The sequence below is a fragment of the Saccoglossus kowalevskii genome, chromosome 3 (assembly GCF_978046115.1).
Source record: "Saccoglossus kowalevskii chromosome 3, keSacKowa6.1, whole genome shotgun sequence".
NCBI lineage: Eukaryota > Metazoa > Hemichordata > Enteropneusta > Harrimaniidae > Saccoglossus > Saccoglossus kowalevskii.
This window is the reverse complement of record NC_140643.1, coordinates 22,945,859-22,963,538: the sequence shown is the minus strand read 5'-3', so window position 1 is coordinate 22,963,538 and position 17,680 is coordinate 22,945,859. Positions and strand designations below refer to the sequence as shown.

At 32.7% G+C, this 17,680-nt stretch overlaps 1 protein-coding gene across 8 annotated transcripts in view; it reads left to right on the top strand.

Annotated features, from left to right (window-relative positions):
• The window catches only part of LOC100374828 (ELKS/Rab6-interacting/CAST family member 1-like), a 60,652-nt gene extending 43,316 nt beyond the window's left edge, over positions 1 to 17,336 (top strand). For 4 of the 8 annotated variants that reach the window (XM_085496908.1, XM_085496914.1, XM_085496910.1 and 1 more), the window contains 9 exons: positions 222 to 245; positions 946 to 1,081; positions 6,344 to 6,475; positions 7,300 to 7,460; positions 8,864 to 9,017; positions 9,137 to 9,223; positions 10,536 to 10,550; positions 12,861 to 12,928; positions 15,019 to 17,336. In XM_085496908.1, the coding sequence (XP_085353034.1) occupies positions 222 to 245; positions 946 to 1,081; positions 6,344 to 6,475; positions 7,300 to 7,460; positions 8,864 to 9,017; positions 9,137 to 9,223; positions 10,536 to 10,550; positions 12,861 to 12,887 (736 nt within the window). In that variant the 3' untranslated portion in view covers positions 12,888 to 12,928; positions 15,019 to 17,336. The remainder of the gene's footprint in view (positions 1 to 221; positions 246 to 945; positions 1,082 to 6,343; positions 6,476 to 7,299; positions 7,461 to 8,863; positions 9,018 to 9,136; positions 9,224 to 10,535; positions 10,551 to 12,860; positions 12,929 to 15,018) is intronic. The other 4 variants (XM_085496912.1, XM_085496913.1, XM_085496909.1 and 1 more) reach the window with 4 other exon arrangements.
• The last annotated feature ends 344 nt before the right edge of the window (positions 17,337 to 17,680 follow it).

Genomic DNA, 17,680 nt, shown 5'->3' with positions numbered 1-17,680 from the left:
TGTTTTTTTTTCTAAGACCACCATAATCACTCATTTAAAAAAACAAATCTCTTTGCATCAACTTGTTTTCTCTCGTCAGTTGCCAACCATTATTCAACGTCCCACAATGTTCAGAACTCTTGGTTGTAGCTGATACTTCTTTATCACTGATTTACATAACTGGCCTCTTATTGCTTTACTTCATAATGTAATTTCTATCGTACTTTATTACCGCTTACTAGTAAACTTGAAGGAGAATTTGAAGGGTGAGTGGTGTCTTTGCTGCTCTCAGCTTTGACCTTTTCTATCCCCATTTTTGCACTTCTCATTCCTTCTTCTCTTAGTTGCAGATTCTTCAGTGCACTCTTCTATATACCCCATTACTTCAATTCAATTCTCATGTTTTACAGTGGCAGCATTTATCTATATTTATTTATTTATTTATTTATTTATTTATTTATTTATTTATTTATTTATTTATTTATTTATTTATTTATTTATTTATTTATTTATTTATTTATTTATTTATTTATTTATTTATTTATTTATTTATTTATTTATTTATTTATTTATTTATTTATTTATTTATTTATTTATTTATTTATTTATTTATTTATTTATTTATTTTTTTATTTATTTATTTATTTATTTATTCATTCATTTATTTATTTTTATTTATTACACACACACAAAACTAACCCTACTTCATATTAGTTGGTGATCAATTTAAAAAAAAAAAATCTAAATTAACACCTCAATTTTTCGGAAGAAATCTAATAGCATGCTTTTGAATATCAACCAATACCAGTAGCCATACTAGGTAGGACATTGCATGCCGATTTGATCATCGTAGTACAGACAGACTTGTTTGTGGTTGGTGTGGACACCACATCTTCATTGTAATATCTCTGTATTGAATTAAAAACTAATAATATCAAGATATTTTGTTCTCCATTTGTGTACTAGGCAATTGAAAGATGCAAGTAAGAGGCTAGCCACTTTGAAACGAGAGCAAGTGACACAAAAGAAGAAGAATGCCCAGTTACTGGAAGCGGCCCGCAGACGAGAAGGAGACCTCAGTGATGATTCACAACAATTACAGGTCTGTAATAACTTGTTACACTGTGTTCGTTCTTGAATAATCATTGAATAATAAAACCACTCTCATGGAACATGACAGAACATGGACATCACAATTACATGTAGAAGATTACACCAATCATGATTTGATAGTTAAACCCTTATCCTGTCAGCCCTAGGTTGTGCGCATGTATGATAACTAAATTTTACAAAACACACTGCAATGTTGAATGTTCAATGCTATAAAATATATCACTGTTTTTCTGGACTCATGAAATTACAAATACATTTTCCCTTGGTGTAGTAAAGTTGTTTCTTCAAATTTCCGAAATCATCGAATTAAAGTAACCCAATCATTTTACTTCCTATGGATAAAAAAATACATTCAAGAAGGCCCTGCAACATCCCAGCATGTTACATGTACAGTAAAAATCACTCTCCACATCTTTTTAGCTCCGCTGTCGACTTTGTCGAGCGGAGCTTATCATATGAGTGATTGTCCGTCGTCCGTGTCAATGTTTAACTTTTTTGACTTCTTCTTGAAAACGACAAGCCTGAATGCTTTGATACTTGGTGTATACCGTATGTACCTTGGGTAGACCTCTCTCAGATTTGTTCATTTCATGATGATATCTTCAATTATCTAATTTTGGTGAACATTTTTGGTAAAAAGTGATATTTTCAACTTCTTGTTAAAAACTGCAAGTCCAATTGCTTTGATATTACATATATAGAAACTACATGTGGACCTCTCTCAGATTTGTTCATTTCATGATCATATCTTCAATTCTCTAATTTTGGTGAATATTTTTGTCATTTTTGGTAAAAAGTGATATTTTCGACTTCTTGTTAAAAACCGCAAGTCCAATTGCTTTGATATTACATATATAGGTACTACATGTGGACCTCTCTCAGATTTGTTCATTTTGTAATGATATCTTTAATTCTCTAATTTTGGTGAATGTTTTTGTCATTTTTGGTAAAAAGTGTTATTTTCAACTTCTTGTTAAAAACCGCTAGTCCAATTGCTTTGATATTACATATATAGGTACTACATGTGGACCTCTCTCAGATTTGTTCATTTTGTAATGATATCTTTAATTCTCTAATTTGGGTGAATATTTTTGTCATTTTTGGTAAAAAGTGATATTTTCCACTTCTTGTTAAAAACCGCAAGTCCAATTCCTTTGATATCACATATATAGGTACTACATGTGGACCTCTCTCAGATTTGTTCATTTTGTAATGATATCTTTAATTCTCTAATTTTGGTGAATATTTTTGTCATTTTTGGTAAAAAGTGATATTTTTTTCTTGTTAAAAACCACAATCATTTATGGTGAAAAATGATATTTTTGAATTCTTGTTGAAAACAGCAAGTCCCATTGCTTTGATACTATGCATATTGTTCATTTTCTAATGATATCTTTTGTTCTTTAATTGAAATGCGCATCGCTAACAAAGTCTGAAAACGGGGACTTATAATTCGGTCTCCGTTTGTGTGTCCGTGCATCCGTCCAGAGTCGTATTTCAGAATCCTGTGGACCGATTCTGTTCATTCTTTGCATGTGCCTAGTACCTTATTTGGGACATATGCACATGCAGTGGTTTAGTGATTCGATTCAAAATGCCCGACTGGCAGCCATCTTGTTTTTTGAAAATGTTGTATTTTGGACATGCTTTGTCAGTTGTCATTCAAATTTGGTAGGATACATGTCCATGACGATTTATTGCGCAATTGGGTCAAAGATGGTCGACTGGCAGGCATCTTGTTTTTGACTCCCATGTGCGAAGCACAAAATGGGAGTCTTTGCAGTTAGTGTGTCTGTATGTGTGTATGTGTGTATGTGTGTATGTGTGTGTGTATGTGTGTCCGACTGTTCCACTGCTATCTCAAGAACCATACATCGGTTTTTGATGAAACTTGGTGCATAGATGCTCTGGGCCAATGCGCAGATTTGATTAGGTTTTGGTAAAAATCCATGCTCGTTAATTACCTAATTTGCATGATAATTAGCTAATTTTTAGCTGTTCTATGACTGTTCCACTGATATCTAAAGAACCACTCATTGGATTTTGATGAAACTTGGTACATAGATGCTCTGAACATATGCGCAGATTTGATTAATTTTTGGTAAAAATCCGTGCATATTAATTACCTAATTTACATGATAATTAGCTATGTTTTAGTGGTTCCATGACTGTTCCACTGATATCTAAACAACCACTCATTGGATTTTGATGAAACTTGGTACATAGATGCTCTGAACTAATGCTAGGTTTTGATTAGTTTTTGGTAATAATCCGTGGATACTAATTACCTAATTTGCATAATGATTAGTCAATTTTCGGTTTTTCCACTGATATCTCAAGTACTAATCATCACATTTCAAATGAAACTTGGTACATAGATGTCATACGACACTGCACAGACCTGATAGTTTTTATGGTAATATCAGTACATATTAATTACCTAATTTGCATAATTAATTAATTTTCAGCATTTGATATAAGTAGTTAGCATTACATTTCAATGAAACTTGGTACTTACATACTCAAGGACTATGCAGAGATTGATTGTTTTCGATAAATATTTGTGCATATTAATCACCTAATTTGCATAATTAGTTAATTTTCAGCTTTTCCATGGGTATCTCAAGTACTAATCATCGCATTTCAATGAAACTTGGTACATAGATCCTTTAGGACTATGCAGAGACCTGATTAGTTTTAGGGTAAATAATTGTGCATATTAATTACCTAATTTGCATAATTAATTTTCAGCTTTTCTACTGATATCTAAAGTACTAATCATTTACATTTCAATGAATCTAGAATTATGCAGACCCAATTAGTTTCCGGTAAATATTTGTGCATATTAATCACCTAATTTGCATAATTAACCAACTTTCACACTGATATCTCAGGTACTATACATCACATATCAATGAATGTACATGGATGCTGTAGGACAATAGACAGACCTGAATAATTGTGGGTTACAATCTGTACATATTAATTACCTAATTTGCATAATTAACCAATTTTAAGCTTTCACACTGATATCTAAAGTACCGTAAAAACTCCAAAATTTCGACCGGTTTTAAATAATTGGCGTTAGAAATGTGACATGTTTTTAGAGTCGTGGCCGAGTTGTAACTCAAAATCTAAACAAAGTCATCAATCAGTGAGTATTATGACAAGCAAAACAAAACATCAAGACGCGCAGAAGAGGTCAGCACAAAACTAATAGGTCAAAAGACAAAGCTGTCTCGCACTACCTAGGAAAACTTGCGAATGTTCGAAGTACAGGTACCCATTGGACAAAAGATACATGGAAGTTTAGCAAACTATCTCCCCGACCCAGTGCAATGTATCCGGTTAGAATCAAAGCTCACGTGTCCCTTATTTGAGGGACCAAATTCTGCCGTAAATTCGCCCTTGGATTAAAAAATAAAATGGGATTTAAGAAAATAAAATGGGACTTTTAACGTGTATTTTGGCGTCATTTTTCGGACATTTCAATCAATCCTGCCGGCTAAAATAGAGTCTAAGTTTTACCGTAGTCATTGACGTCTGTCTATTCAAGAGTACACGTGTATGATTTTTATCGTGACTAGCGTGAGCGGGTAAGCTTCCTTTCGAGAATGAGCTGTTATCACTGTGAACAATGTTAAATTATTCTTCAGATGACCAGTTTATTTTTTAAAAACAACTAATTTTTTTATTTAAAAAAAAATCATGCCGTTTTCGCATCAAAATCCAAGCCAAAATATCGTACTACAACATCAATCTCTTCGCATTGCGTTCAATAACATTAACATATTTAAATAAGCTATGGTAATTTGAACACGTTGGCATCATCCAGCTTTTTGATTGGTTAATTAGCGATTTGACCTATTTGACCTAAGAGAACATGGCGGATATCCTACAGCATCAAACGTTTATACGAGACCGGAATCATTCGCTTACGATGAAACTTAGTTGACTTTTATTTGTATTTCATAACCATTCAACAAATTTATTTTGTGTACATTATTATAATCACTACTGAGTACAGTAATAATCAACAATTCAGAAACTCAGCATGCCGAGATTTTTGTGTTCGTTTTTATTTGAAACTTCGTTTATTTAGAATATATTTTCGTTACCAATAAAATAAAAATCTCTCAGTCAATCAGAAACCCGGATTCATGCCTTCGAGGAAGGTCCCGTTTGAACGCTCACATCGGTTTTTTTTTTCGTTTGGGGGAAAACTAAAACTGGTCGCAATTTTCGAATAAGAATGAGTCGGCAATTTTTAGTGGAGTCGAAAATTTGGAGGTAAATAAAACACCGAAACCCGGCAAATAAATAGCCAATCGAATTTTTAGAGGGGTCGAAATTTTGGAGTTTTCACGGTACTAATTATTCCATTTCAATGAAACTTAGTACAAAGATGCTCTAGGACAATGTACAAACCTAATTAGTTTGGGGTAAAAATCTGTTCATATTAATTCCCTAATAAGCATAATAATTCATAATTTTTTGGTTCTAATCACATTTCAATTAAACTTGGAGACATAGATTTTCTGTTACATTGCGCAGACCTCATTAGTTTTACACTCAAATCTGGTCAAATTAATTTTCTAATTTGCATAATTAGTTTTCAGCTAAGTAATTTCGAATTATATTTAATGTGTCTCCAATACTCTCGGCACATGGGAGTTCTTTCTACGCTTTCTTTGATTTTTTTATGCGTTATCTAGGACGTGCTCTGTCAGTTTTCATTCAAATTTGGCACATACATGTACTTTATACATGTTAGGATGCATGTCCATGACAATTTGTTTCAAAATCTGGTCAAGGATGTCCGATTGACAGCCATCTGACTTTTTGGCCTTACTACTATATTTCCACAATTTATGTACCATTTTCATTCGTATTTGGCACATACATCATACATATCAGTGTGTTTCATAATCAGATCAAAGATGGCCGAATAACGGCTGTTTTTATTTTTGGCCATATTACTACTGCACTGAACAAGTGTTTTGATGTAAATAAACAATCTGTTGTATACGCCACTTGGAACTCAAGTTTCAAGGACATGCTCACGACAACCCCTCCGCTTTAATATGACGAGCACAAAGAGAACTTTCAAAAATTTAACGGGGACTGTGTCATTTTCAATGGCTTGGTGTATTTGACTTATTTCTGGGGCCTCCCTTAGGGAAGGATGAAATGAGATGATAATATTGTGTGATAAGGTATGTTTTATTGACTAAATCAAATCTTATTGTAGGATTCCATAAAACAAAAAGATGACAGAATAGAGGAATTAGAGGAAGCTTTGAAGGAAAGTGTAAACATCACTGCTGAAAGAGAAATGGTGCTCGCCCAGCAGCAAGCCATGCTGTCTGCTGTGGAAAAACAGGTGTGTAAAAAGGGTACTATGAATTCTCAATTGAGATGCATTAGTTGCTATATATAGGAAAGTAAAAATCTCATTTTCTAATATTTTTGCAAAATGACGATGATTTGACATTCTTATGACCGCTTTCACCTGTGTGGTTTTATGATTTTCATAATACTTTCTCATCACATATTTATTTGGTGCTCTTACAATTATTGACAATTATTTTTGAGAAACTGGGTACAATGTAAAAATATTTTAAATTTATTTCAAAGTTTATTTTATTGCATACTTTCTGAAACACTTATGGCAGCCTTATTATTTTACATCATTTTCCTGCTTGTAGTGATTATTTTAACGAGTTAATGGCCCAAAATGGCAGAGGAAATTGTGTTTACGTTATGTGAACGTTTGTGCGCAGTTACTATTTCCACCATGTGTTACTGTAAAATGACTAATTTTCACTGGGTTTAAATTTCACTGATTAGCATTTCTGGCATATTCAGTGGGTTTTAAATTTACCGTTTTATCATTTAATGTGTTCTATGCTAAATTTTACATATTCCCTGGGTTTTAATTTAGTGCATTCTCCAGTCAGCGAAATAAGCGTAATTAAAACCCAGTGAATAACTAATCCTTTTACAGTATAAGGATTCTGCATCCTAATGTAAACAAAGAATAATATTTAAGTGTATTATTAAAACGTCAATAATATCAAATGCTGGCGATGTAGTCTCCAAATAAGGAATAATTAGAAAGTTTGAATGAATACAGAGACGCTTTTTATGGTAAATTCTATTGTCTGGTGCTAAATGTATTATAATAATAATTTGTTCTTTCCATAGTTGGAAGATATTAGCAAAGATAAAGACACTTTAAAGAAGCATTTATCAGCAACTAGTGGTAAACTAGCTGACACTACCATGGCATTGAAAGACAAAGAAGCCAAGATGCAAGCTATGCTAGTGGAAAGACGAAAACAACTTGCTGAAGTTTTAGAAATGAAGTGAGTTGAATATCACTAACGCTCGGTGCATAATAAACATAAAAGCTTGTTGAATAATAAATTTCAAACCGTACTGATTGATCTCAAAGTTATGATCTTTCTGTCCCTCTTTTGAATAATTTGATCTTATCGATTGGTGGTATAAATGTTTTGTTGGTCAAATCACTATCATCATGTGTTTTCATTTGTAACATTGACTTCCAAAATTTGGTACAAAAAATACAAAAAACCTCATAAACATAATGAAAGTGCTGATTATGGAAATGTATAAGGGTTTAGCTTACCAGCGACATGGTACATGTAGCGGCGCTGCTGCTGTGTCTGTTGCGTTCTCTTCTTGAAGTGGTAGTTTCTTTTTCGTTCTCAATCCTGCAGTTCAGTTGCTAGAATTTATACCCCTATAATTCGACCACTCAAAATATGCCTCTGATAATTCGACCACACAAAAAAATAATTTCTGTTTTTCTTCTGATAAATCGGCCACTCTCAAAAATAGTTATTTTTACATGGCCGAATTGATAGGATTACGATACTATAGAATTGGAAATTATGTGTACAGTTTTATTTTATCGCTACACTGACACAGAATATTAGAATGCTAACAATAACACCTTTTTTAGAACGAGTTTTTCACCCCCATTTCGCTTGTGCTTTGTCAAACCATTATTAGTCTTGATTAAACCATCGCAATCACGGTGTCATTGTTGTATGATTGTTTGTACTCATGACTGAGTGATAGATGGAAAATTGAAGGTGATCTTTTAACCTGGAGATAGATCAGGATCTAATCTGCCATTGCTGATGCCCTTAGCTGATGTATGCATTTTGTTGTGAACCGTGGATAGAAATGATATAACAGTGTTTGATTTATAATGTAAATTCTGCAGCTTGTCTGCCAATTCTATATTTAAGTTAATATTAATTTTAGTGTGATATTGTGGTTACTGGGATGAATGATAATTCTAAGAAACACACTCCTAATCTTCAAAATGACAGATATGTATGCAAACTGATTGATACGCCAGCTGACTGTGGTTCTAACCATGCAAATAGTTTCTCATAGTTTACAAAGATGCCATTTCTGATAATTGTATATGGACATGCAAAAGACTTCCGCTAGTCGTTGTGTAAAAATTGATACTTTTTACTTTTGAAGATAAATACTACTGAGGCATTGAATTTTGCATGTGGTCTGATTAAATTGATTAAATCAGTTGTTGAAAACAAACTTCAGATCAGATTGTAGTTTAGGAATATAGAGGATCTGACAACAAACATCTACATCTTCCTTGTTTATTGCATAGGCCATCTAAATCATACTGCTGCGGGAGGGTATCAGTTTTCCAATATTCTAAATAGCTGCACCTCCTTTGACTAACTATATGAACTTTTTTTTTTGACAGACAAGAAGCTCTCCAAGCTGCCATTTGTGAAAAAGATGCCAATATTGCCTTAATTGAAATGAGTTCGAAATCTATCAAGAATGCAAGAACTGAGGAAGAAATAAGAAGGCTTAAAAAAGAAAAAGATGCACTTGTCAAGCAGCTCAAGCAACAGGTAAGACAGGAATTAATATAATATCTTGTTATCCCCGTTGACATCATTTTCCTGTTATCACTTTGCTTCTTATAAAACTTGTTATATAAAATGATAAATATTATTTTATATTATTTCAGACTGAAAGGCGAATGAAGCTGATTCAGCAGCAGCAAAACCAAAATGGAGATCATAACAACGAGGTACAAAGTCCCTCACCAGACCAGGTCTCTAGCATTCTCTCCTCTCTTATTCTTATTCAGTCTGTCAATTCTACTCCTTCCACTTTCATACCTTTTTCCTTATCTTGCTGAGACCGTTGTTTGTATCATTATTTTTTATTATAAGATAATATATATTTTGCTATGTGTGCAGGTGTCTATATATTATGTACACATGACACCAATTCTTGTTGCTGAAAGGTGGCTTATTTGCAATATATAGTTTTGTATAATGTGTTGTCATTGAAATGTGGTTAATTGTATTCATGTATATTGAGTGAATGACTCCAAGAGAAGCACTGTATAGGTACATCTATTTGGTCTGTAATGATCGTCCAGTGAGGTTTTCAAGCTAACATTAACATTTCCAGCACTTTGCTCTTTTTGTCATTGTTGCAGCTGTTTTCATGCTTACACCAATTTTGCCAGACATTTCATGCATTCATTTTTTGGATGTTAGTTTACTGTCTTTTATGTAAAACCCATAAGTTTCTTTGCAGTTTATGTATTCAACTCTGGTGAATAGATAATTCATATCTGCAGATAACATCATTCTTTATTACTTAACAGCCATTCCCTATACACACTGTGCTTCACTTTCTTGCTTTAAATAATTTACTACTGGTACCTCAGTGTGATTAAAATGAGATCAAAGTACAGATAGAGGTTCCAGTCTCTTTTCACTTTTTGAATACCAAATTCAGTTCTTGACACTTTCTACCATTTTGATCAAGATCTGTAGCCATTGGAAAACTGTGTTCTTTTCGTCTAAAATTAATAATGAAAAGGTACAAAAGGATAAATTTTTGAGGGGAAAAATATGGCATTCAAAGTTCAATTTTGTCATCTGCCTCACTGATGCATAGCACCACCAACTATTTTCTGGCCAATTAGCTATGCAAATCACATTCAGATCTGACATGATGAGAAACCAATGAAAACACATGTTAGACTGTTAGTCTGCTGAATGAATACTATTTGCATATAGGTAACTAGTCAGATGTTTAAATGTCAGTGCTTGTGTCGCGTCATGTTTGTTATGCGAACTCATAGCGATGTACACAATGTATGTAAAATTAATTGATTGTTCACATGAAATTCAAACCTATAAATACCGCCCTTTAAGAGACCAGACCCTCTATCTACCGGTAGATCTGATTTTCATCAGATTGTGTGTCTACCTGTAACTGGTATAATTGGTATAGCAAATATTGGTTTTCATACAACTTTCCATTTGTTGGCTTCTCTCTTTAATTTACTCACATGTTGCTTTGTTTCATTTTGACATTTGCACCTTTATCCTTTGCTTGCGCTTTAGGAAAACTCATTAAAGGTACACACGAATACTTTAATATAAAGTTGATAATAGGAGAAAACCTTTCTGGCTTTTTCATTAGTTTATCATTCATGTTTATATCTGCAGTCACCACATATTTCAATTAATTCACTTTAAAAATGTATTATTGCACACAGTCATGCAACAGATAGATTAGAAATGCCTTGTTTTTGCTATATGCTAGTTCTCTTATTGACACCCATCGTGCCGATGTGGTCACAAGATGCGATAATGTCTTCTAAATATGTTGCAATAGAAATGCTTGACATTGATTTGATCTGCACCAACCAAACTTGTTTATTACATAACCTGCTTTGCTGGAAATAGCGAGCATGCCAGATACCTGCAGCTGTGTTTGAAAACTTTTGGAAACGACAAAGTTCAAACCAGCATTCATATCACAAATGCATTGACCATTCACACACGTCTGTTGGTTGACTTATTGGTATCGTATCTTGTGCATGTTGCTTATTGTCGTCTTTTCTTTGTTGCATGAATAATGGTAAATATTGTGATTTGTTTTGATGTTATTTTATTGGGTATGTATATAGCATGCAACACCTGTATTCCCAACCAACTCTCCTGTCATTGGTAGATGTTAATATCATACTAGGGTAGTGGGTAGTTGGTCATTAAAACATGTATATTCATACAATGTAGTCTTGTAGTAGGCCAGGCATCAACAAGACTACATACATCATTAAAATAGTGAGTGCATTTAATAAACTCGCTCAGTATTTGATTTTCAGTACACTTCAAATTATTATGTCTTCATGATACCAAAGTTTAAGTAAAATATTGACACAATTACTATTTGAAATGTTTTTTCCTTTCGTCATTTTTCCCTGCAGTATATATGTATATAAATCACGGTATGCATTGCTACCAAGATTGGCCTCACTGTGTACCCTGTACTAAAAGTAGAAGCCTACTCATAAATGCAAATTTATTCATTTTGCAATAAGTTGTACCCTTGGGCTATATGGTGATACTGATTTGAAAAAAGTTAGGGCCCACCAGCCTCATTTTTGAGAAAATGATACTTGTATTTTAGTGGATAGTGGCCATTTTGGCAGCATTTTTAGTACATGTACCATTATGTCGTATCTCAAATTGTGGGCTGAAACAATCATATATTGCTAATGATACGTACTTTTGATTGTCCTGAATTATTTTTAAAATCTGGGCTTTAAAAAAAATGTCAAAAATGCATTTGTTTTACATTGTGTTTTATGGAGTTGTTCTAAAAATAGTGATTTTTAAGTTTCTCAAAAAACGCCACTAACACACAAAAGAAAGCTATCTCATGGAACAATAGCTTCATGATTTTATGTAATAAACCAACGAATATTGTCAAACGATTTATGACTTTTTTAACAAAAATTGTGAGTAAGCTTCTATCTTAAATGTTACAACAGGATCTCAGTTTCAATATATATATATATATATATATATATATATTGCATGGAAAAAAGATAAGATGGGGAAAGACTGTTTCTAGGTTATTGCACTCGCTATAACATTTCAACCATGTAGCTAACACCATAAACAATCATTAGTTGTACTTAATTCACTGTATCTCTTTAAATCTTTCAAATTTCTGGATCATTTGGTTCTGATTTGGTTTTATCACCTCATTACGAATAAGAATGGAACATCTCTACTATCAAGGTCATTCATATTCTCAAATGGACCAAGAGTGATGGATGTAGTTTTTAGAGTCCTATTTTGGAATAACTCAGATATTAATTTCATATCAAGGTTTTTTTTATTAACGCAATTAATGATACTCAACAGTTTTGCCGTTAGTATATTAACCTTTTCACCACCAGTTCTTTCCCTATTTTCATCACAAATCCACAAAATAGTTCCATTTATAGTCTAAACTTTCCTTCAGACGATTGGGACAATAGCCAAATCTTTTGAGTAAAAACTAAAAATTGACTAAAATTGTTTCTGTTAGCTCTAAAATTAGGGTTCATTTCCAAAAATAATGAAGAATTTAAGAAAAAAGTGCAAAAAAATTTGGGCTAGAAAGTCTGGTGATGAAAAGGTTAATAATTAAACAATTATGTATGATTAATATTTTAATTTCAATGAATTTACATGTCACTATTATTTGTCAAGTGTACACAGCAGTATGTTATGCATACGTGTTACACTTCTGTAGTTTGTAAGATGTATTATGCCATCAAATTGACAAGTTTTATTTTATTCATTCACACACACAAACACATTTGTCATTTAGATGGTTGGTATCATATGGTAACTTATCATTTCTCACTGTTTTTCATGTGTTGCATATAGGATGAAGAAGAAGGCATATGGGCATGATGTTGTCGTCCCGGAGACAATGTTATAAACCACTCATCAGGGTAAATGTCAATATAATTTTTCATTTCTTCTGTTCAAAGCGAGATCCTGCATTGTTGATGAAATTGAACAGAAAAATAGGACAAGGGTCATACCGTCACAGTGACATTAAAAGTTCACATTTGACAAACATGAAATTGTTTCGGTATTTCCACACTTTAACAATACTGTTCTTGTACACATACGATGATGGTCAATTTTGATAAAGTAAGGGAATCACAATGCAATATTCCCCTCTTAAAAGATCTGCATTTTGACATGGAGCTCTAAAAAAAGAAATTTAAATTCAGATTTAAGTTGTTTTTTTCAGCTGACATCTGGCCTGTTCCTTTCACACAATATGCAAGGTCTCACAGTGAATAAAAAAAATCCCTTATTTTATCATCTTTATTCAGTAGAGGCCATGAAGCTGATACTTGTTATTCCTATTATTAGACAGTTGCATCAATGATAAATATAACCTTTTCACCACCAGTTCCCTATTTTCATCACAAATTCACAAAATAGTCTCGTTTATAGTCTGCACTTTCCTTGAGAAGATTGAGACAAAAATAGGCAAACTGAAAATCGACTAAAATTTTGTGTGTTGGCTTTAAAAATAGCGCTCCTTTCCAGAAATATTGAAGAGTATAAAAATAGGGCTCCTTTCCAGAAATATTGAAGAATATAAAAATAAAACTCCTTTCCAGAAATATTGAAGAATATAAAAATAGGGCTCCTTTCCAGAAATATTGAATATAAAAATAGGGCTCCTTTCCAGAAATATTGAAGAATATAAAAATAGGGCTCCTTTCCAGAAATATTGAAGAATATAAAAATAGGGCTCCTTTCCAGAAATATTGAAGAATATAAAAATAAGGCTCCTTTCCAGAAATATTGAAGAATATAAAAATAGGGCTCCTTTCCAGAAATATTGAATATAAAAATAGGGCTCCTTTCCAGAAATATTGAAGAATATAAAAATAGGGCTACTTTCCAGAAATATTGAAGAATATAAAAATAGGGCTCCTTTCCAGAAATATTGAAGAATATAAAAATAGGGCTCCTTTCCAGAAATATTGAAGAATATAAAAATAGGGCTCCTTTCCAGAAATATTGAAGAATATAAAAATAGGGCTCCTTTCCAGAAATATTGAAGTCTGGTGGTGAAAAAGTTAACCATGTATGGTGATATACGATTAAGATCCTATTTCGAATTAGTTCTATTCATACATGGTCCAACCCTAGCCAATACATCATGGATTCGTGTCGGTAATTAAACCATTGAAAGGTTTGATTGTGCAAACAGAAATGAGTGAGGTTATCTGTTTATACAAGAAACAGACAGTACCGGTATATACTGGTGCTGTACAAACATCAAGAACAGTGTAGAAAAAAAACGAGCTTAGCTGAATACACACAAGACTTGTTTAGACTCGCTCATTTCTAATGGTATTTCTAGAAATTTGTAATCGGTCGTAGGATCTTCATCACACAGTTGCGTATAACTTTATCTCTCTATCTTTGGTTGTATCAATCACTATCGTTATAACTGTTTTAGAACAATTTCATGTTATCAACCGCTCGTTTTCCTGCATTTCCCAGCTACAGTGTTCTTCTGTAAAAATTGAAATAATTTAATGTTGTTAAAACTGCATCAGAATCACTGTAATGTCAACTGCTCTCTTTAATATCTGTATAATACTGCCTGTAGAGGGCGCTATTATGTCACATGCCTTGTAGTATTTTTCACTTCACACAACATGTAGTACCGTAAAATCTGTATTAGAAGCCGCATCTCTAATAAAAGTCGCACCCATTCTTTTTGAATAATTGAGAACCAAAAATTCACCATTTCTCATATGTTTAGACGCTCTAATAGAAGCCACATCCCTTCTGTTGCATTGTACCATTTTAATAGAAGCCGCAGCTTCTAATACAGATTTTACAGTACTTGTATTTTAACATGACATACTCATTTTTTAATTGTGCACTAGTTTTGTCATGTCTTGGGCTGACCTCAAATAGCTGAGCATATCACGTAGTTTCTTCTCCTGCTTAACCTTAAAGTGTTGACAACATCATATGTTTGACTATTTTTAAATTTCCTCAGGCGATGCTGGCACTGATTGACCTAATGTTGGATTGCTCTGCAAAATGAAAACTAAAAAGGAAGCAGCTTGGCTTCGGGTATTCAGATGAAGAGAGAGAGAGATAGAACAAGGACTTTAATAATACAACTTCTAGCAAGATGTTTGTATGTTAACGTTCTTTTTTGGACTGTCAACTGTAATACCATGCACACAAAAATGGTTTCTGGTTTGGCTTGTATTTGATGCAACTTCTATGATAAGATGACCTTAAACAGTTTTTTTACAGCAACTGATGTAATGTTAATGTGTCGTATAGTTATTAGATAATTTAATTATTATATTTATGACAATTGTGTGCCTCAAACATCAAATCAATTTGTAAAATATTAAAATCTTTTGTAATATAATAATGTGCAATTTGTGCTAGAGTACTGTAGTTCGTTAAGATTTACTAGCTGTCTTTAGATTTTGCTGTTACATCATGTTTTATAAACATTTCTTTTTTTTATTGTGGAAATCTTTTTGGACATGGTAATTTTCTCTATGTTCTTCTGTAAATATTGAACGTTTTTTGTTTTTATTGAATTTTAGCACATGTTTTTTGATTTTTTTTTTTTTAAACATGCCATACAATTGTTATGGAAATTGATCGTAGTGATACATTCAACATGTATAGTGAATTGAAAGTGTTTTGACATGTTGCGATTAACTATGCAGTAGGTTTGGAATGAGAAAGAATTTCAAAAAAAAGCTTAAATGTTTAAATGAACGTGTACCCAGGACCTGATGTAAAATAGGGTACAGTGAGGACTGTTGAAGTAGACTGGGGATGAGAAAGAATTTGATAGTAGCTTAATTATTTTGAATGAACGTGTACCCAGGTCCTGATGTAAAATAGGGTACAGTGAGGACTGTTGAAGTACACAGGGGATGAGAAAGACTTTGATAGTAGCTTAATTGTTTTGAATGAATGAGTTTCCAGGTCCCAATGTAATATGGAAATACCTTGGGGGCTATTGAAGTAACACATAAAAACAGGCATGCAAAATCGAAATATTTTTTTTCTTTCATATAATGCATGGAATACTACCCCTTCCTTTGTAGATGTTCTAATATTGTAAAATAATTCATGAGATATATATCACTCTGATTGACAATATGGAGATATGCATCCAGTGAAAGTTATTTTGGCATTTTTGAATTTCGTAATAGATAATAGTATCAGTTTCACTTTCTGAACCTATTGAGAACCCTAAAAATGATCACATTTCATTGTGTAATCTGAGCAATATTTCAGTTACATACTGTCTTATCAGATTTTATCACAAAGCGCAAAAGCTCACACAAATTTTAATATATATGTACATCTGCATTTTATTTAGTGTTTATCAGAAGTGTATTGTTTTTTTTTTAATTTAAAATTTTATGTTGTGATATAATGGTAAATTAAAAGATTTACGTGCCTCTTCCTGTACCTCTCCCCCACAACACTTGATGCACTTTCAATAATCTTGTTCCTGCTTATGGTGCATATATGAAGTGCCTATTGATACCACTCTTTTCAATTCCACAGTGAGGGCAGTATCTATTTTCTATCCTTAAAAAGATATTGAAACTGCTTAAAACAAACTTTTGTTTTACATGTGTGAGCACTGCCTATTATAGTAAATACAGATTTTGAGCACAGTCAGTAAAACATCTTTAGTGCAAGTCACGCTTTTTGTATAAATGCATACAGAAGGATATTGTTCACTGATTTAGTGCGTTTTGATCTATGATTGTCAATAAATATATAAAAATAAGTAAATAAAACTAGATAAATAAAAATACCTTTTTTAAGCCACATATTTGCTATAATACTATAAATAACTGATTACAACACAACCCAAAAGCCAAAAGGTGTAGTTTTGAAACTTACTTTATTCTCGCATCTCTGAAGTGCTTCATCAGCACTTGATTTGACAGTCATATGACAACAGTCTGAGCTTAAGTGCAATTAGTAAATCTGAAATAAAAGTTTGTCGAAAAATATCCCTGTAGATCAAATGTAGTATGGCCGATATAAAAATATTTATTTTAGTAAAGCTTTCTTCATATCATTTTTTTATGATCAAGTTTATCACACTTAAATTTACATTTTAGTTGCCATGGTTACTTTTTTTTTTGTATATCTTGTATTTATATCTGTATCTGCTGAATTTTCATAAGAATTTCTTTTCTTTCATATCACAAACATCCCCCACCAGCAATGATGGATTTTCCTGTTGCTCCCTAAAATAAAGCCTGGGTGCAAACAAAATGCCTCTTTCAAATAAACTTGTCACTTGAGATAAACATACTATCTGTCTCATTTGTGCCTTAGATGGATGGATGGTTGGTGGTGTGTCTGCATTGTCTGTAACCCTTCTAGTGCCAAATTTTTCCCCACCCATATTTTTGTTCACATTTTCTGTAATTAAATTTTAATTTTTGAACCAAATGGACAAAATGTCACATTGCTTTTAGTTTTCAATCAAAATTTTTTGCAACAGTTTAGACTCTAAATGGAACTATTTTGTGGATCGTGCCTGAAGTTGACTTAAAGCAGGAGGGTCCTCACCTGTGCATACACGCGAATTGACTCTCAAGTGACGTTAACAACACGTGCTAAAAATGTAAACAATCGTACGCTATGGCCATCTG